Source organism: Coffea arabica, chromosome 5e (genome assembly GCF_036785885.1).
Source record: "Coffea arabica cultivar ET-39 chromosome 5e, Coffea Arabica ET-39 HiFi, whole genome shotgun sequence".
Lineage (NCBI taxonomy): Eukaryota > Viridiplantae > Streptophyta > Magnoliopsida > Gentianales > Rubiaceae > Coffea > Coffea arabica.
Genome location: NC_092318.1, coordinates 50,912,453 through 50,932,060, shown reverse-complemented (window position 1 = coordinate 50,932,060; position 19,608 = coordinate 50,912,453). Strand labels below are relative to the sequence as shown.

At 36.5% G+C, this 19,608-nt stretch overlaps 4 protein-coding genes across 7 annotated transcripts; 2 read left to right on the top strand and 2 right to left on the bottom strand.

Annotated features, from left to right (window-relative positions):
• Window positions 1-697: 697 nt before the first annotated feature.
• On the bottom strand, window positions 698-1,545 carry LOC113743688 (anther-specific protein LAT52-like). Its single transcript, XM_027271740.2, has 2 exons — window positions 1,348-1,545; window positions 698-1,228 (listed from the first exon to the last, which is right to left on the bottom strand). Exons 1-2 carry the CDS (start codon window positions 1,496-1,498, stop codon window positions 894-896), a joined length of 486 nt encoding a protein of 161 aa, XP_027127541.1. The 5' UTR covers window positions 1,499-1,545; the 3' UTR covers window positions 698-893.
• Window positions 1,546-6,365: 4,820 nt separating this feature from the next.
• LOC113743686 (uncharacterized) lies at window positions 6,366-11,542 on the top strand. Of its 4 annotated transcripts, none has more exons than XM_072049122.1 (8): window positions 6,366-6,622; window positions 7,006-7,114; window positions 7,200-7,838; window positions 9,509-9,659; window positions 9,805-10,089; window positions 10,184-10,355; window positions 10,594-10,672; window positions 10,770-11,542. In XM_072049122.1, exons 3-8 carry the CDS (start codon window positions 7,282-7,284, stop codon window positions 10,999-11,001), a joined length of 1,476 nt encoding a protein of 491 aa, XP_071905223.1. In that variant the 5' UTR covers window positions 6,366-6,622; window positions 7,006-7,114; window positions 7,200-7,281; the 3' UTR covers window positions 11,002-11,542. The 4 variants fall into 4 exon arrangements, with proteins under 4 accessions (XP_071905223.1, XP_027127538.1, XP_027127539.1 ...); XM_027271737.2 differs by having other exon boundaries at window positions 6,991-7,114; window positions 7,243-7,838; XM_027271738.2 differs by having other exon boundaries at window positions 6,991-7,114; window positions 10,773-11,542.
• An 829-nt stretch (window positions 11,543-12,371) lies between these two features.
• Window positions 12,372-17,238, bottom strand: LOC113688330 (alpha-1,2-mannosyltransferase ALG9). The gene is made up of 10 exons (XM_027206133.2): window positions 16,736-17,238; window positions 16,199-16,286; window positions 15,940-16,099; window positions 15,558-15,775; window positions 15,131-15,426; window positions 14,211-14,325; window positions 13,991-14,129; window positions 13,258-13,454; window positions 12,992-13,081; window positions 12,372-12,859 (listed from the first exon to the last, which is right to left on the bottom strand). The coding sequence occupies exons 1-10, from the start codon at window positions 17,116-17,118 to the stop codon at window positions 12,728-12,730; spliced, it is 1,818 nt and encodes a 605-aa protein (XP_027061934.1). The 5' UTR covers window positions 17,119-17,238; the 3' UTR covers window positions 12,372-12,727.
• Window positions 17,239-18,713: 1,475 nt separating this feature from the next.
• LOC113687631 (protein AGENET DOMAIN (AGD)-CONTAINING P1-like) lies at window positions 18,714-19,133 on the top strand. The gene has a single exon (XM_027205197.1). The coding sequence runs from the start codon at window positions 18,714-18,716 to the stop codon at window positions 19,131-19,133; it is 420 nt and encodes a 139-aa protein (XP_027060998.1).
• Window positions 19,134-19,608: the final 475 nt, after the last annotated feature.

Below are 19,608 nucleotides of genomic sequence, written 5' to 3'. Positions count from 1 at the left end.
TAGGCCACAACTGAAAGTCATCTGCTTGCCCTTGTAATTTAACAGCTAAATTTGACATCTCCAGACTTGAAGGTGGAGAAACCATGACCCTGTACTATTAGTTTGGGGCATTACATGTTTTTTGAAGGTTTTTTTTTTTGAAGAGAAGTCACTTTTCTTTGGCCAAATCAAGAAGCTTGGATAAGATTAAAAAAAAAAAAAAAAACTAGCCTTGGTTGGAGCTCTGCCATTTTGAGCTAGCATTGCGGTTGTAATGCATCATTAAGCCAGATTAGGTGGATAATTAGGTTCGATTTTCTTTGAATCTAACAAAGACTTTAGATGGCTTAAGATGTATCATCAAAAAAGCAAAATATGACTCCTGAATCCTCTACTAATCTCCTCAATATTACTTCCTTGGAGTTATAAGAGTACATTTCAATGGATCGATAACTCTTTTCTGCGCTCGATGTACAAAGGGGAAAAAAATTAGAAAAAGGAAAAAAAAAAAACAAATTCAACAAGAAAAATGATTAGAAGTGATAGAAATTGCTGTCTTCGGTATTAAAGATGCCATGCATGTGGTGAACGATGCAATAATAATCAGTTTGGCCTTAATTTATTCCCACAAAAATCAAACAAGAAACTTCAAAAATCTGTTTTAACACAGATTGCTTACGGGCTGCATTATTAACTTGATAATTCAGTACACGAGAAAAATAAAAGGGATATTTTCAGTTAATTAATCTTGCCAAAGCATCACAAAATCAATTCTCTAAATAAGAATTGTATTTTATTTCTCCCTCAGGCTCATGAACTTCTCAATAGAATCAGTTGGATACACATACAGGAGAGAAGTCAATTTTTATTGATCAGGCGCCTAGCTAGGCAAGAGGCTATTTTAAAAAAATTTCCTATAGTCCATTCTCATCTGGGATGTAGCCCATTTCTTGGAGGATTGCCTTGCAATCGGGATTAGCCTCAGTTGTCTTGTAGCCAAGAGGGTTGGCAAAGCGATCAGTGCCTTGTACGCCATTGTTTTGGGTCAAAAGGATCCTTGCCTTGTTTTCGCCAAAGGGAACATTGCATTCCTGTGAGGGGCTGCTAACGGACGCCACGTCGCAGATTTCTTCCTCATGATCTCCTTGTACGGTCAACTCGTAGTTTCCATTAGCATCAGTTGTGGCCTTCTGTGAAACTGTCACTGTTCCGTTTTCGCGTACCCTGCACTGCAATTCAACCTCAGCACCTGCCCATGGTAGCAAACAACGTTAATTCTGCTGCGCTCGAGGTCATTAACCTTAATCCTAAGAAACAAGAAAAATGTAAATTGATTTGGTAATACATGATTAAAGAAAATTAGTTTACCTTCGATGCTTTTGCTAAGGCTTGTTTGGAACTCGACGCGGCATGGATCGCAGTAGACCCGGCCTTTAACGGTGAATGCTTCTTGAGCATGAGCAAGGCTGGCAAGGGCCAAAAAGCAGAGAGCAGACACAACAGCAACAGCCTTTGCCATTTTTTTTGGTTTTAAAGATTTTTTGGCTTTTTGCTTCTTCTCTTGCTTGTGTATCTACTGGTTTTCTTGGATGTATTATTAAGGCCTATTTATAGGTGATGGAACAAACAGAAAATGAGGTTCAGCGGTTATTTCTCTAGCAGTTTATGGACCATCATTTTTTTTGCGGTTTGGAAGAAGAGATTGTCTCCTGCATTTGTTTCACCACCATTGACAGATTCAAAAATTTTAACCCACATATTTCGGGAAGACTTGCTTCTTTGACATCAGCCCCCCATTGGTTTTAACAAAATTACCTCCTATATTGGGAGGTGGTTATGCTTAGATCTTGATTTGGTAGTTATGTTTTTCTCCAGTTATTTTTTTACTCAATAATTTTCTAACTTTTTTTTTTCTTTTTTGGCATGGTTCCTCCTAGTTCTTGCCTGATCAGTGAAAACTTTGTACCGTAACTAGTTACTATAATTCTTGAGTCTGCGCAGAATAACTAGTGTAAGAATTTTCAAGCCATGCATGGAGAGCTTCGCCCATCACCTACACTACAGATCTTTAGTGTTAATGGGAATTAAAATTAAAGAAAGTGTAAAATTTTTTGACTTTCAACCTGATTTTAAAAAAAAAAAAAATCAAGGGCAATGTCATGAGCAAGTATGCCATACCGTATATTAGCTCCTTAATTTTCATGACATTTAAATCTAATCCTAATTGCCAATGCTATTATATAGTTACACATAAACAATTTCTTTGTCTCAACTCTTAAGTTGTGCATCTCATCTCCGAGTCGTATAAGAAGTTTTTCAAGAAAAACCTGCTGTGCAAGCCAAGTGGAAAATAAAAAGATTTTTTTTTCTTCGTTGTTTTTTTTTTTCCTTTTTTTTTGGGAAAACAATCAATCTAGTTTATTAGGAATTGATAATAATTAGACCAACTGAAATATGGGCTTCAGAAGCCTTAGCTGATAAGCGTAATGTGTACTTAGCATTTACATGACTAAAAAGGCTGCAAAACTTTCTGATAAAAGCAAAAGAATAATCCCTTTTTTTTTCTTTTTTTATATAAATGGCCACAAAATAGTCCTATGCAAAAGAATAATCCTGAATGATAACATTTGTGCAAAACATACATTATTGTTATCTCCAATTCCAATTATGCTTCATTTTGGCTGAAATAATTGAGATATTGTCACCCTAATTTGTACGTTACAAGACTTGAGATGATCATACGGGTCACTGTTCTTTAATAAGTGTTTAGCTCAACTAAGTTTCTGGCCATTAATATAATGAAAATGCAGAACTTAATCGTCTTAGGTGCTATTTTTACGAAGGGTAAAAAAAAAAAAAAAAAGCCTTTTTTTTTTCTCTCTCAATTTAAATTGCCAAGGTATGTGGACAAGGTGTACACGCGTATAGATACAAACGTATAATGGTTTGCTAGAGTGTTTGTAATTGAACAATTAATAAAAGACTAATTTATCGAAAGAAATGTAAATTTTTTTTAACCTTTGCAGACTAGTGCTTATACTATCAAAGCTAAAGAGATTAGTACCGAATCCTAAGTTGAGTATTCATATGTGTAAAAATTAATACTTCTTCTTTAGGGTAAAATCAATGTAATCTATAGTAATTAGCACCCCTTGGATACGGTAAATTAATAAGATCACGCTTAGTAGCTAATGGTGAGTGCCTTTCTGAAACAGTACTCGTGAATGAAGGTCAATGAAGTGTCGCTACCGTCTAATGGATTTGGGGCATGTTGGTATGGTTGGCGTTAAGTCCTGTCGATATGATTATTGTATTTTTTTTATTTGGTATACACTTATGAAATTTTGTATTTCATGAAGTACAACAAAGTTACGTGAATATAATAACACTAAATCATAAAATATAATAAAATTATATGAGTGTACATCAAATCATAAAGAGGTAAAATAACTGCACCAATTTTACCTAAAATTAACTGTATTTGCTCTGTTCCCGCATCTAAGACATCATCGTATATGCATTATCTTTCTCCAAACCCAGGCTCGAGACTATAATATAGGGGTATAGGACACCTCTACAATTTGTCACCTCTGCAACTCGTGATAGTAGTTTGTCACTAATTTGTCACTATTTAGAGATTTTACTATAATGGATTTTATTTTAACAAAGGTAGTTATTTAAAATCTATAAGTTGCTTCTATTATCGTATCTCTTTATTAAAGAGAAGTTTATCAGATTTGTAACTCTTATCAAAAGAGATATGTCAGTTTCCATTACTGACAGACATTTCTCTTCATTGGTGTCTCAATAGAGTCTATAAAATCTTGTTGACAGACATTTTTCTTCATTGGTGTCTCAATAGAGTTTATAAAATCTTAATCAATACGTAATTGACATATACTTGTCATAAACAATTTTGAGAGAGTTTTATTAAGGCTTTGTTGTATCCTGGGGTATCAAATACCATTAGGAAAGTGAGATCATCACACATCAAAGCCATTATTGTGCTAACAATCTAAAGGTATTTGATAATGGCAATTGAGGCAAATTCTGGAGTGAAAATTCATATTCAAGATCAAGAAGCCATCAATTTGGACGGGTTCGATGGAACAAACTAGACCAGATTGCTGATGAATTGAAGTGTCGAGGATACGTTCTCAACTCGCTTACCAACAAGCTCTATGATCTTTAAGAGTACGAAAGAAATTTGGGCTACATTGGAAGCGGAAGTATAAACATGAAAAGAAAGGTACTAATAAATTCCTAGCACTCGTACTCAAATTTTTTGAATACAAAATCTCTAATGATATGCCAATTATGGATCAAATACACGAATTGGACATTTTGGTTTCTCAATTGAGTGAATCACAATTTGTTGTTCCTGACCCTCTCTAAGTGGGAGCAATTTTGTTAAAGTTGCCTCCTTCTTGGCATGACTAAAGGAAGAAAATTCTGCATTCTATAGAAAGTTTAACTATTGAACAATTTACTGCTCATATGCAAATTGAGGCAACCAATCGTGCAAGAGAGGCTATGATTTTGAGTTCTACTTTCAAAAAAATGACATACACTTTGTAAGTGAAAAAGCTTCTGGTTCTGAGAAAAAGACTCATAATTCTTTGAACGTCCAAAAGAATGGAAAGAGCTCAAAGAACATTAAGAAGAGTAGAATATGCTTTCACTGTGGAAAGCATGGCCATTATATCAGAGAGTGCAGGTTCAAGAATGTAGCAAAATGGAGCACTTTAAGTGCTGAAAATTAGAACAAGACCAACATGATTGAGAATGCTGTTAAAGAACTTATTGCTATGGTGTCTCAAATGGAAATTGACATGATCACTGAACTACATATGGCTATTGCAACAAAGTCCGAAGGCTGGGGGCTTGATTCACGTGCAATCATTCACGTGTGTCATGACAAAGCCTTTTTCAAATCTTATGAAGAGCTGAAAGAGTTTGAGGAAGTGCTTATAGGGAATCACAATGCTCCCAAAGTTGTCAAGAAAGGATCAGTGGAACTAAAGTTCACCTGTGGGAAGAAATTATCTCTCTTGAATGTATTTCATATTCCTAATCTTAAGAAAAATTTTGTGTTTGCTAATCTATTGTGTGAGAAGGACTTCAAAGTAGTCCTAGACTCTGATAAAGTTGTAATAACTAAGAATGGTGTATTTGTAGGCAAGAGGTACACTTGGGATGGCATGTTCAAATTTAGTATCAATGAAATAAATAATTCCTTTGCTTATGTTGTGAACTGTTCTTTCTTCTATATGGCATGCAAAATTAGCACATGGCCATTAACGTGCTAAGGTAGTTAAAACCTCTTGGAAAGTAAGATGAGTGTAATGTGTGCTTTGTACTATATTGAGAGACACATTCTTTAAGCATAATACTTGTCGTGTGAAAAGAAAATCTAAACTAGTGACAAACTAGTGGTGGATTGTTAGTAGTTTGTCATTAATTTACATATTTTGAGCTTTTACTATTATGGATTTTATTTTAACTTAACAATGTAATTATTTAAGTTCTATAAGTTGCTTCTAGCATTGTATCTCTTCATAAAAGATAAGTTTATCACATTTGTAACTTTTATCAAAAGAAATATGTCAATCTTAGGAAACCTCTTGTGACTTTCATCAAAAGAGATATGTCAAAAGAGATTTGTAACATGCTAAGGCAGTTAAAACCTCTTGAAAAGTAAATGAGTGCAATGTGTGCTTTGTACTACATTGAGAGTTGGAGTTCAATCTTAGAACACTATGAACTTTATAGTCTTGTGCATTAGGAAATGGTTCAAGTCAAGAGACACTTTCTTTAAGCATAATACTTGTTATGTGAAAAGAAAATCTAAACTAGTGACAAACTAGTAGAGAATTGTTAGTAGTTTGTCACTAATTTACGTATTTAGAGATTTTACTATTATGGATTGTATTTTAACTTAACAAGTTAATTACTTAAAATCTATAAATTACTTTTATTATTGTATCTCTTCATAAAAGAGAAGTTTCTCAGATTTATAACTTTTATCCAATGTTTTCAGAATCGGACCGGACCGATCGATTTGACCGGTTGGACCGCAAATCGGACATGTCACCAGTCCAGTTTAGTGTTGAAGCCACAAGTTAATGAAAAATCATTGAAAACCGGACGAACCGTATGAACCGTTAAAAGACGTTCAAACCGTAAACCGGTGGTTTTTTAAAATTTTCAAATATTCACTTTAAACTCAAAACAATAATAGGAATGGAGCTATTGGGATTCGAACCTACGTCTCCACAGTCACAACAAAGACTTGTTACAACTGGACTATATTCATAGGACAAGCTTTTTTTGTATAGAATGCTACTTATCTTAAGTAAAAAACTAAAATCTAATTAAACAAAAGAAAACCCTAGCACTAAGACACTGCAGACACTAGATAGCACCTTTTGGCTTTTGCTTCACTTCCTCAATCCTCGGTTCTCTTGTCTTTGCTTCTTGTCTCATTTTTTTTTCATTTTTTTCTTTGTAACCTTTGCACCTCCAAATCAAATACCCATGACAAAATCTTTCTCAAGCCTTCCCCATGATGATCAAGCTATTATCTTAGCTGATTTATAAGCAAGTTGGAAGCTTCAACTTTCATAAGAGTTTTTTCGTCTTGGTGAGTTTAATTTTTTCCTTTTCAAGATTTTTGTTTTCTATTTCCATTTGCAAATGATTCAGTACAAATATTTGAAAATTTTAATCAAAAGAAAATTTTCAACTAATCTATGACAGAGATGTCGTTTGTCTTGTAATAATTGTATTATCTACTACTATAATTTTACAAATTTTTGGAGTTGTAATAAGATTTTTCCTTTTTTGTCTTTGGTGCCTAACTTGTAGTAATTGTTATGTAGATTTCTCTTAGGACTAGTATCAATGGAAGTTAATTTGGATTATGTTTCTTTTTTCTTTTTCTATTTTGAAATCGTTTGCTTTTTTGGTTTCCGTGACTTATTTGGCATAATCTCTTTGCTTACTAATAAGGTGTGACCTTCAAAGAATTTTTTGAAGTTATCAAAAAAAAAAGAGAAGCGGTGAACCAGACGGGACGTCAGACTGGTTGGATCGGTCGAACCACAAACCGGCCCCTTTTCCGGTTCACTGGCAGGTCAGAGTTTAAAAACATTTTGCTTTTTTATCAAAAGAGACGTGTCGGTTTCCATTGTTAACGGACGTTTCTCTTCATTGCTCAGCTGTCCTTTACCAATTACTAGTATCCATCTTATCCGCTTTCAGACTTGGTTTAAAATCTCAAGACACTGGCATTTTCCCCCAATGGCGTCAAGACTGAACTCCAACAGCCACACTCTCCCTCCTTCCCCTCAAAATCCAGCAAATAAACCACCACAACTCTCCTCTCATTGGCCCGAAAACCTCAGCCCCCTCCCCCCCACCTCTAATTCTTTAACCCCAGAACCAAAACTCATCATTACAGGAGGCTCAAAGCTCTCTGGCCATGTTAACATTAGTGGCTCCAAGAATTCAGCTTTATCAATTCTTGCAGCGACAATTTGCTGCTCTGGGACTACAAAGCTCACAAATGTACCTAATGTATCTGATATTCGAACAATGGCTTCTGTTTTGGAGTCATTGGGTGCTGAAGTTGAGTTTTGTAGGAATGAAGCTGTGGTTAATGCTAATAGCATTAGCTCTGTTGAGCCAGATTCAAACGGGGTTGGGAAAATTAGAGGTGGCTTTTTTGTCATTGGGCCGCTGTTAACTCGGTTTGGCGAGGCTGTGGTGGCATTGCCGGGTGGCTGTGACATTGGAAGTCGTCCTATTGATCTTTATATCCGAGGGCTTGGTGCTCTTGGTGCTGTTCTTGAGTTGAGGTAATGTGTGCAATTTTTCTTATGTAAGTTAATTTTGGTATGCGTGTGTGTATTTTTTACTCGGAAGGACTCTGTTCAGCAGTGCCACTTAATCTAGGCTCCTCGTTTTAGGCCCTGAAGAATATTTACTTTTTGAATGCTCTGAACTACGAGATTGGTTTCACTTAGAAATGCAGGGAGATGTAATGGGAAAAAGTTTGATAAAGGAACCAGAATGCTGTTTTTGGATGATTTGTGGTATGAGCCACTATTTGCTAGCTTAGAGTTTTGAATGGTTTTGAGTAAGAATTTACGAGTCTATCTTGTTTCATTAGGCCAAAAAGGAAAAAGGTTTGGCCCAAAACTATAAATTGCTTTGTAAATTTCTTACTACTTTATTTCCTTTTGTCTGCAACTTTAAGTCCACCTAAAGGTTAAGAACATTTGTGCGTATGAATATATATATATATATATATTTATTTATATATATTCATTTGCATTTGCGGTAGATATGTCTAGAATTAACCACTGTCAAAATGTTCTCTAGCCAAGACATGAGGGTGTAACAATTCTCGACACGATTTAAAAATTTGAATTGAACCTAACATGAAATTAATGGATATGATTTTACTTTTCACGGATTTGGATTAAATTCAGGTCAGACCCGAATGATCCACCAATCAAACAAGTCCAATTTAGATCAACACGGATTGACCCGTCTGACTTGTTTAATATGTATTTTTATAATTTAATAAATAAAATAGAGGCATAAAATAAATAAAAAAGAAAACTAACTAAGGCTATAATTAAGTATTACGAGAACAAAAGCATGAATATTATGTGAAAATAAGGTATTTTATTTGTGTAAGTGTCGTAGTTTTTTTTTTGTTCATTTTTTTTTACAAAAAGAAAAATAAAAAAATTACTACGAGATTGGGCTACAATTTCTATGTTCTGATGGAAACTTCATTATTAAAAAAAATCTACCATACTACCAAAGTGAGAAGGTTAAAAAATAAAAAGAAAATTAAGCGAACAAGTTATTTAGATAGGATTTGGGTAACTCGCGAAATTAATAAATCTTATTTGGGTCAAGAAAATTGACTCATATAAATTTTCGGATGGTGTTCGAGTTGACGTGTTATTCAGAGAACGTGAGTTTCAAGCTGACCTGCCAACCTACGACCCGACCCAATTATCACCCCTAACGACGTGGGTAATTTGTGTACTAGCCTTTTAAGGTCTACCCTGACGTTGAGACTCAAGTTTTGAAGTAATGGTGGTTCACGCAAAGAGATTGATAGGGTTTGACTGCTTGCGGGTGTTTTCTCCATGAATTTATTTATCAGCAGTACCTCATAATTCGCTGAAAAGAAATTTCTCTCTCCCTCTCTGTCACTCAAAAGACAAAGAATTGCCCTGCTTTTGTTAATACTTCATCTCTGTGTTAAACAACTGAAAGCTGGGCAAGCTTTTGATATATCTGTATATTTGTGTCGTGTTGTATTTGCAATCATCGTAGCCGTTGCTTCACAACAAGCATAGTTGCTAGTCATTCACAAAATAAAAAGCAGACTGGTGCTAGGTCATGTATGTATGACAGGAAGCCCAGTGGGTGGTTCATATTTGCAAGAATTGACACATGCTGGATAATGTACATAAATGAAGTAAGCTTTGGTTATCATCCACAGAGATGAAAAAGTACAAGCCTACGCTTCAAATGGAAAGGGATTGGTTGGTGCGAGGTTCCAACTTGATTATCCTAGTGTTGGGGCGACGGAAACTCTTATGATGGCAGCATCTTTGGCCGAGGGAAATACAGTGCTTTCAAATGTAGCTCAAGTATGGCAGTAGAAGAATCTCTTAGATATTCTATTCTGATTTGAATAGTGGTTTTGTTGTGCTAAGTTTCTGCCTTCAAAGATTTTGGACCTCAGTGAATGACTCAAAATCTTGCTTATTCTTTAATTGGATATTCCCTCTGCAGGAACCGGAAGTGATAGATCTGGCTCATTTCCTCACAAGATGTGGAGCTTCCATCAGAGGAGCTGGCACCCATGAACTTTATATTTCCGGAAGGGGTCAGTTGTATGGTTCCTGTTACAGCATTATGCCTGATCGGATAGAAGCAGGCAGCTTCATGCTTGCAGCTGCGATTACCCGCTCTTGTATCTCGTTGTCACCCATCATTCCTTCAACTATATCCTGTTTGATTGAAAAGCTTTCTAGTGCAGGCTGCAAAATTGTATCGTACACTGATGACACCTTGGAGGTATAAGAACGTTCTTAAATATTTTAGCTTTTAATTTTCTTCCAGACCCAAATCTGTTATACACAGTTCCGAGAAATATATGATTGATGACCAGGTTTCAGCTATCCCTGAAAAATGTGGAGATGATTTGCGAGGCTTTGACATTAAAACAGGCCCATTTCCTGGCTTTCCCACAGATCTCCAACCCCAGACTATGGCATTCCTTTCAACATGTAACGGTCTAAGTATGGTGGAGGAATCTGTGTTTGAAAACCGCTTGGGGCATGGTATGTAGTATGGATAATGGAGCGATCAATCATTGCACTGGAATTCATGTCCACTCTTGTTCACATCCTTGCTCAACTGCATCAGCAAATACATATTTTAACTTGTAGCTACACACGTATTACTGTTCTAATCTAGGGTAATTTTTATATGACATATCCCTTCCCTAGGCACCAAGCCATATTCTTCTTTTCAAACTGTCAGCTATTTACACCTAGTTCTGGCTTTTGGTTCTTGTAGTAAAGGAATTGAGGAAATTTGGGCCCAGAATTCAGGATTGTGGAAGCACCGCTTTGATTTTTGGAAAGGAGACAGGAAGGTTAGCTTCTACTCTTTTATGATGTAGCTGAATATATCTAAATTTGGTGTATGACTATGATTTATGAAGCGACAACTCTAAATTACTGTTCCATCAGTAGTTTCAAAGGTTCTCAAGTCATGGCAGCTGATTTACGTGGTGGAATGTCACTGGTTTTGGCGGGGTTGGCTGCTGAAGGAATAACTGAAGTAAGCGGAATTTCTCACATTGATCGTGGATATGAGAATATGGAGATGAAGCTTCAGAATCTAGGAGCTAATGTCAAGCGTTTCGAGTCCTCGACCAAAGCTTGTACAATAACTTCGTACGGCATTGCCCAGTCGGAATGATTAGTTGAGAATGTTCATCTGGAAGCCCGTAAATCATCCAGGTTGTGGCATTGCTAACCATTCATATCTGACTATCTTACTAACCTATCACCAATTCTCCAACTGCATTGAGCGCTTAATCTCTACTTGTTCCCATACTGGCTGGATCAGAATGCCGATCAGTTGGTAAAAGTTTGAGTTCTGCGGTCCGTTGGATTTGAGTTTTATCTCACCAACCAACCGTTCAGTTTGTTGGGTTTGGTGGAATAAAATCCAAATCCAACAAAATGAACAGTTGTGGGATAAAACTCAAACCTAACACGGTCAATGTCAGCAGGGTTGATAAGTTTAAATTTGCAAATTCAGTTTATCGGATGTAACTATTTGGGCTAGTATGAATGAATGATTAAATGGTTGATGTATCTTTAAGGGGTTACTGTTTATCCCTATTCCTGTGGGGTTTGCTGTAATCTTCATGAGTTGGCTATTGTATTGATCTCACAAGTGCGGGCTACATGTAACCATATCAAAAAGTAAATGGAAAGAGTGTAATTTCAATCTACCTGAACCGCTATTTGTTGAGTTATTCCGTGCACTTGACAGTATTGCCATCAATGTCAGCAAACATTGTGAGGTTATTTGTTAAGGATTTCATCACCTTCTCATTTGATTTCGCCAACTTTCGTAGTAGTTTTGCAAAATGTCTTTGGTTTATTTTCGAATTCCTATCATTTCAGAACACCTTACGCTTCTACAAGTTGGATCATGTATGCTACTCCAGAAGAACATACGCCCCCTCTCCTTGATCACAGATAGTTTCTCTAAGAAAATGCATTTCAGTACCCTTTGGTAAACCTCCAACCGTGGAAGCAATTGTACCTCAGTACCGCCACTCTGCCATAAAACCACATTGCTCAAGACTCTTGCGTTTACTTCATTTTTTTCTCTTTTGAGTCTCTCCTCCTCTAATCCCCTCTCTTCCCCTTGGACGAAAACAGTTATAATCGATACATGAATCTTACTTGTAGTAACATTTTCAGCGTCAAAAGAGTTTCCCGGTCAAGGAGATGATGATATAAGCATTAATTCTATCGAACATCAAAACCATGAAATATCTCCAGATTCCAAATTTGCCTGAAGGTGTTCATTTGAATATTGTAAAACATTCAGGACCCTTGGTCCGAAATTAGAGAGGCATCCGTTGATAAAGCAATATAATCACGCATCATCACCTCCTAGCATTCAGTCACCGTGAAGATTTCCACTGGCCACAACAAGAGTGGAGAAAATTTTTCCTGCCAGTACCACAGATATGATCTTTGAAACTCAGCTGAGTCCGGGGCATGATTTTCCAATTCAAATTTGTGCGAATTAATCTATGAGAGGTTGCATAAAACCCAATTTACCATCCCCCTTTTACCTCCCTTCAAATAAAAACAATGGCTTGCCAGCGAGTAACCAACAAATAGCTAGTTTATGACCGATGCCATGAGACTCCACAATGGTGGCACGAGGAGATCAGAAGAAAGATCAGCTACAACTAGACACATTACACTAAATGCCACGATCTCACTGAAAGTATTTGCATGTAGCTGCAACAAACTGGGGTAGAGAGCTTTCAGCTGGAGTGTTCCTAATCTCAATTAGCAAACTGGGTCTTCAGAAAACTTCTATTAGTAAAAGCTGAACTCAGCGTAGAAAAAGTTAGCACTACTCAACTAATGAAAGGTTTCTCATAATCTGCTAGCTATTTTGGTATTCTCTTCAGCAGCTTGTATAGGCCAAAGACATTCTTCTGCAGCCAAAGATGGGGGATAAAGAAAGAGCGGTAAAGGGGAGGTGACATTTCCCTGTCGAGATATGGTAATGCTGCAACAACCTACATAAGAGAAACTCCCAGTCAGAAAAACAACCCCTTTTTGGTATTTTATGTACCTGCCATGGTGCACCCAGTTGTGTGCACAAAAGTCTGAATATGTGTGTGTGTGTGAGAGAGAGAGAGCGGCTGTACCTCCCACTTCGACAAGTCACTTCCACGGGAAAGGACCGGCCGTTGAAGCTGAAGCTCTACAAGGAAAGTGCACTTCTCAAGATCCTGGAGCTGTAATATAGAAGGAAACAAAGTAACCAATTATAGTAACCCATTGAGCAATTCACACAAAAACAAAGATAATAATCTTTTTCTTTATAACAAAATAACAAGTGAAGCTAGTGAAATATGTGAAAAAGGAAGGGAAAGAGAGATGCTTATTCACTAGAAAGTCAAAGTTTGATTACATATTGGCCATCCGATGCCTTGTTCTTATTGTTGAAATAAGGCGGTGCTGCTGAAGTTCCACCCAAGGTAGAGTTAAAAGGGAATGGAAGAAGACCCCTGAACCCATCATCTATCCACTGAACTTGGGCCACATAATCAGGAATGAAAAAAGATGAAGGAAAGCGGTGCCACTCACTCCCAACACAAACAACAGAACCTGTAAATACATGAAACAAATAAGTAAGGCACACATGAAATTAGGAGGAAATAAATATCCAGATTTTTTTTTTTTTTTTTGGGAAGCAAACACCCAGAATAAACTTGGCTACGATTGTTTCTAAATGTGAACAATTAAATTAACCCCAAAAGCACTGACAATTTTGTCAATAGCAAGAAAAATAGACCAATTCAGGAAATCCCGTACTTCAATTAAACAGGAAGCCTTGTTAGAATAATTTGCCAAGATACTTGTTTACCATGAAAAGGGAAAAGAAAATTCATATATCATCTTAGAAGGAAATTAAAACGGAGGGAAAAGGGATGGGGGAAGAAGGCAATTTGCTGGAACAATGAGGAAAAATTTTAATTTGACAGTAAGCAGGCATACAAGTTTTGTCTAACCAGTTCCATAGTCTTCTTATATTCTGTAGGCCTTGAGGACAGATGATTAAGAACTAGCCATGATACTAAAGTAACATAGCCAGAATTTGACGAAAAGCATCAGATCCCATAATCAGATAAATGGATTCTCACCAGTTCCTACATCATCATGATGCTCAAAATGCTTGTAAATCTCTAAAGGTGCGGAATAGCCATGAATCAGGGAAAATGTCCGAGAATGGGAAACACACAAAATTAAGCCAAGAATCACAGGTCTCAGAAATTTAGCAACCTGCATTAACAAATCAAAGGTAATTTTTCACCAGGAACAGGCACTGAACCAATATAAAGCAGCAGTTAGGACTCATATTACCTTGACAAGCACGGATGGGTTGCGTGGATCATGCTTATCCCGGAAAAAATCAGGAAAGCTCTCAATGACAGCTGAAGCAGCAACACAGATAAGGGGATAAATTGGATAGAGAAACCTAGCAGAAAGTCCATCAGAGGTAATAAGATGAGTATACTTTAAAACTTTGAGCTTAGCTTGTTAAACAATGCCACAACCATTAATATCCATGCAACACAATCTTTTGGAATCTACAGGGTTGCACTGATGCACACCACCAGGTCATCCAAAAATACAGCATTTTTCCATGGAAAACTTGTAGCAGGTGGTAAAAGGGAAAAGGGGAAAAACAAACAACTTGCAAATGCATTATGTGGTTGTGTTCTTTCAGTTGAATAGAACATTATAAACTGTTAAACAAATTCTTCACTTTTAGCGGTAGGATGAATATAGTAATCCTTTGTATCAGTCCTTTCACAAGTTCTTCACTTCTACATCATTCTATCAAGCTTTGATGTTCTGAATTTTCCTTCAGTATGCAGCCAACAGAGAATACATTTCACAGACCTAAAAAGCCCGAAAAATCTTCAAAGAACAACTCTTACTCTCTAAGTAAGCAACCAAACAAACCTTCCATAGTTTCAAATCCTTGATGATTGTACAACCCATTAGTACAGTAAAAACAACATGTTTGAAGATAATCTAAGCCAAGTGGAGGAATGTAATACATCTAGGTTAGAGAACACTAAACAAATGCCATCCAGGTTATAAAACAATACAGCATACTAAGCCTTGATAGTAGACCAAAAAAAAAATTCAGAGTCTGCATGTTGCAACCAATAAACACTTCAAAGGAACTGACTATGAAAAATATAGATGCAAAAAAGGACAAAATAAAGCCCATTGTTAATTTTCAAAATACAAGGACAACAAATCAAGCAAACCTTTCTTCTTTGTGAGACTGCAGAGACATGAAACCTATCCATATATAGATAGGAGAGATGACGACCAATAAATCTGGTTGATACTTCTTTCTTGCAACAGGAAGAACCACAAGGAACAGCAGGGCAAGAAGGAAGCAGAAGTTAAAGTTATTAAAGCCATTCTTCAGGTAATACAGCGGCCCTTCAGTACCATACAAATGACTCTCCCCACCACCTAAGACATTATACACCAAGAGATTCAGAACCGATGATGTCCACTTTCCATAGTAGTAGTAGTCAAACACGAGGGAGAGCACCTGGAAGAGATCAAATTCCTTATAATGTAATTCAACAACAACTTAAATGATCAAACTTGGCAATTTATACAAAAAATCAGGATATTAAAGAGTTGAGGAGCAATACTAAAGTTATAACCAAATCCACTCACCAACAGTGCAAGGGAACTGATTAGCCCTGAAAGGAATGCTTCTTTAAACCTTTTAACGAGGGAGTAGATAGTTATTGGAAGAAATGCCAAGATCGAGAATGGCCAGCCAAGAATAACTCCAGTTGCTGCAATAGCAACTGCCATGGCAGGCTTCTCAAAAAGAAAAAGTGCTGAGGAAAGAGACATAGCATACATGGAGAACGAACTAGGCAGAAAACCTGCAAATTTAGCCCAATATAAACTTATGCTGTGAAAAGACCAAACAAATTGAACGTGAAAACAATAACAAAATCAAAGCAAGGTCCAGAAAGATGCTAATTTGTTCAACCATTTATAAACACGCTGGAAGCTTGGATAGAGATCACTGGGAAAAGCTACCTACTAGTACTAGCAAAGAAACAGCCACTGGTTAGGCATAGCATGGCAAGCGCATAAGATGCAAGACGTTTTCCATACTTTCTGGACAGGGCAACCACAAGAGCAGCATCTGCTGCGGTGGAGATGAGTCCAAGAAAAATTCTCACAGCATAAAATACCCTGACCTGAAAGTTATACACGTGTACCAGTTAAGACAGATTCAGGGAAAACAACAAAAAGAAGTCAGGGAAAGAAAAACAAAAAGAAGCTTGAGGTGTTCTTACTTTTTCCTCACCAAACCACCAGGAAGCAGGGGATGCGATTAACTTGTGGAAAATAATGTAAAGATACGAGCGCAGTGCAAATTGGGAGCTGCAGGATGCAAAATATCAATTTAACGACAATGCCACATGAAGCAGGCGAAGATGTGGTGAAACTCGACTTATACCCCAAGCCTGTTTTTCTTTTACTCCATAATAAGTGTTGCTATTCCTTTGTGCAGAAACAGATAATGTCCTACCGTATGCTTAATATCAACTGCAAACTTCCACTTCAGCCAAAATTTTTAAAAAAAAATTGTTTAGAAAACTCAATCAAGTTTGAGCACGTAATAGCTCTGCTCTGTAAATGAAAATCCGAAAAAGAGAAATTTAGCTCCTAGAATTTCACTATTTTACGGATGCAACTCATGAAGAAACATAGATCAATTCTCGATTAAAACATTAAGACCAAAAAACAAATCCAAATTAAGCTACTAAAATATAAAAGAAAAGTTTTACACAACTATGTTTAAATTGAGCATTGAGAAGAGAGAAATGGACCTATATTCCCAAGTTTGGAAGCCAGACTTGAAAAGGAGATAGTGAAGAGGCTCCCAATAATTGAAGACCTCATCGCAATCGTGAATTATATTCGTCGTAGAGCTCATGTATCTCAGCATTCCGAGAGAAATCAACGGCAACAACCATCCTAACCCGCGGTCGACCTCATCTTGTCCGGCGTCGGATTTCTTCGGCTTATCGAGCTTCGTATACGAAGAGGACGACGAACTTGACGACGTCGTCAAGAGATCGGTCGGTGGCGTCCGCCTTTGCCTCGTCGCTAAAGCCATTGTTCTGGAAACTTCTGTGGTTTCTAATGAGAATTTACGACTCTGCTTTTGCTTTTTTGCCGTCAGCTGGTGGTGCCGTGGTGGTTTGAACATGGGCGAGAATCATTTTTTCAGTTTGACCAGGTTGGATTTCCGGGTCGGGATGTTCCTTTCTTCGGGTTGAAGGAACTATTTGGGCTGTGGGGATAACATTCTGGGCTGAAACCGCGATGGAAGAATCTCAAGCTTTGAATTAGAGCCCAATGATATTAAATACGTGTGTTTGGATTGTTGAATTATTTTATATAATATTTCGTTAATATTATTAATATATTTTTTATATTATTAATTATTTTTTTATCTCATATACATCATATCATAAAAAGTACTATAGTAATTATTTCAAATAATACTCTATTCAAGCACACTCCAATTTTTTCTAATTTGAAAAAAGGAAAATCAGATCTACAGTTGAGCCCAGCATTATTTTACATCGCCATTCAAACATTTTTTTATTATTTAAACTCATCTTTCGATTCCTAAAATTCAATTTACTTAAAAATTATTTTATAAAACATTATAAAATTATGCCAATAGAGTAGAATGTGACACAAGTTAGTCAAAATTCCTATATGTGTGTATAGACATTAATTATTATTTAGTTGTTGTTAAAAATGATGCATCAAACTTCTAACCACCCTGCACGTGTTTCTCAAAAATGATATGTTGGGCATTCGTTAAGTAATTAGGTGATTAAAATTTTTTTTTTCCCTTGTAAGAATTCCGAGTGGCTCTTTATTGATTATATATTTTTCCCTTGTTAAAATTCAGAGTGCCTATTTATTAATTAAAAATTTTTCCCCAATAAGAACTTAGAGTGTCTCTTCAAGCTAAATAGCACCTACGTTAGTAGGTATAGGAAAATATTATCAACAATTGTTTAGGTGTAATTGATCAAATTCATAGTTGAGATTTTCCTTTTTAAAAATTGTATGGTTCCAATTAGAATCTGGAAAACTTTTATAGGATAATGGGCACTGCCGAGCCCGACCATCCACTGTTTCATTTAGAGTAAATTACCAAGATATTCACTAAATATTTTGAATAATAGGATTTTGGCTATTTGACTTTTGAAGTATCCGTTCATCCATTAAACGATCAAAAGTGTATTATCCATTTTGTCTGTTTTCAACATTAAAATTTTCATGTCTAAAATTCGTACGAGCCATGAGATATAACCAAATCTGTTAGACTTAACTGTAAAAAACGGATGAAATTGTCCAATAATTAAACTTTTGATATTTTAGTGGGTAAATTCATTAATTTTGAAGATTAAATGGTCAAAACTACACTATTTAAAAAGTTTAGTGACTAATGGATAATTTGCCCCATCATTTATCACATCAAGGACTAAAGCATCCCACGTGATCAAGTGCTGTACTGTTTTCCCAACCGACCGGTCCCTTTTACCCTTTCTCGGTTTCCTAAATCCAAATACAGTGACTACTGCGCGTTGTCCGTCTAGGAACAGGAAAACCGCTTAGCCATGATAAAACAAGACTTCCTCCGTTGTTTTCACTGTACCAAAAAAAAAATAAAAATAAAAAACTCCCTCCATTCGAGTAATTCAGTCATTCTTGCCAGAATTTTTCCAAAAACTCAATCTTGAATAGTTGATCAATTCAAGAGAAGGGAAAAGGACTTGAAGAATGGCCATCAGGGTAGGTGATTCAGTGGAGATATGCTGCAACGAAGATGGGTTCTTGGGTTCCTACTACGAGGCCAAGATTATTGCCAAACGGGGTAAAAACAAGTTCCTGGTGGAGTACAAAACTTTACTCAAAGAAGATAATGAAAAAGAGTTGCTCAAGGAGGTTGTTGAAGCTTCAACAGTCAGGCCTTTACCTCCTCAGATAAATGTCTCGGAGTTTCATGTTCTTGAAAAAGTGGACGCTTTTGATAATGATGGTTGGTGGGTTGGAAGAATCTCGGGTAGAGCTGGCTACAAATACTACGTGTATTTCGAGAGTTCAGGGGATGAGTTTCTGTATCCGTTTGGCAGCCTCAGAATTCATCAGGAATACGAGAATGGCCAGTGGATTCCTGCTAATAAGAGGGCTGATACCTGAAATTAACGTGTTTCTTGTGTAAAATTTCGTCTATTTTTGCTTGTATTTTGGCTTTATCCCCCAGTTTCTTGATGCTTTCATAAGTTCATGGTTGTTAGAGATGCTAATATTGGGTGGCTCAAGCACTTCTGTAACATATTCATCCGAGTAAATTTCTTATGTTTTTTTTCCTTTTGGTGTTCTTTCCCTTGATCATATTAATTTATTTCACCTAAAACTTTGAACCGACTTATGTTTGTTGAAACTTGGAAATCATCTGAGGAATATAAAAGCAGCAGTTTCCTAAGTGGGCTGAGTCCCGTAGGATTCAGGTTCTTGATCAGGTCCTTGTTACTGCAGAAGCTGGATTAATTTCCTCAAAAGAGAAAAAAAAAAAAAAAGATGGATTAATCCAGATATCACAACCCTTCAGCTATTGAAATTAGATTTGTGACAACTTATACATCGTTAATTGTTATTTCTGCAAGATTGGACC

Bases quoted from the DNA above. Each gene is read 5' to 3' on its own strand.
- LOC113687631 (XM_027205197.1), top strand. From the start codon at position 18,714: ATGGCCATCAGGGTAGGTGATTCAGTGGAGATATGCTGCAACGAAGAT.
- LOC113688330 (XM_027206133.2), bottom strand. From the start codon at position 17,118: ATGTTCAAACCACCACGGCACCACCAGCTGACGGCAAAAAAGCAAAAG. The intron at 15,776-15,939 runs GTAGGTAGCTTT...CTAAATTTGCAG, and splicing joins CTGTTTCTTTGCTAGTACTA to GTTTTCTGCCTAGTTCGTTC. The intron at 13,082-13,257 runs GTAATCAAACTT...TCTATATTACAG, and splicing joins AGGCATCGGATGGCCAATAT to CTCCAGGATCTTGAGAAGTG.
- LOC113743688 (XM_027271740.2), bottom strand. From the start codon at position 1,498: ATGGCAAAGGCTGTTGCTGTTGTGTCTGCTCTCTGCTTTTTGGCCCTT. The intron at 1,229-1,347 runs GTAAACTAATTT...TACCATGGGCAG, and splicing joins CCTTAGCAAAAGCATCGAAG to GTGCTGAGGTTGAATTGCAG.
- LOC113743686 (XM_072049122.1), top strand. From the start codon at position 7,282: ATGGCGTCAAGACTGAACTCCAACAGCCACACTCTCCCTCCTTCCCCT. The intron at 9,660-9,804 runs GTATGGCAGTAG...TTCCCTCTGCAG, and splicing joins TGCTTTCAAATGTAGCTCAA to GAACCGGAAGTGATAGATCT. The intron at 10,673-10,769 runs GTTAGCTTCTAC...CTGTTCCATCAG, and splicing joins TTTGGAAAGGAGACAGGAAG to TAGTTTCAAAGGTTCTCAAG.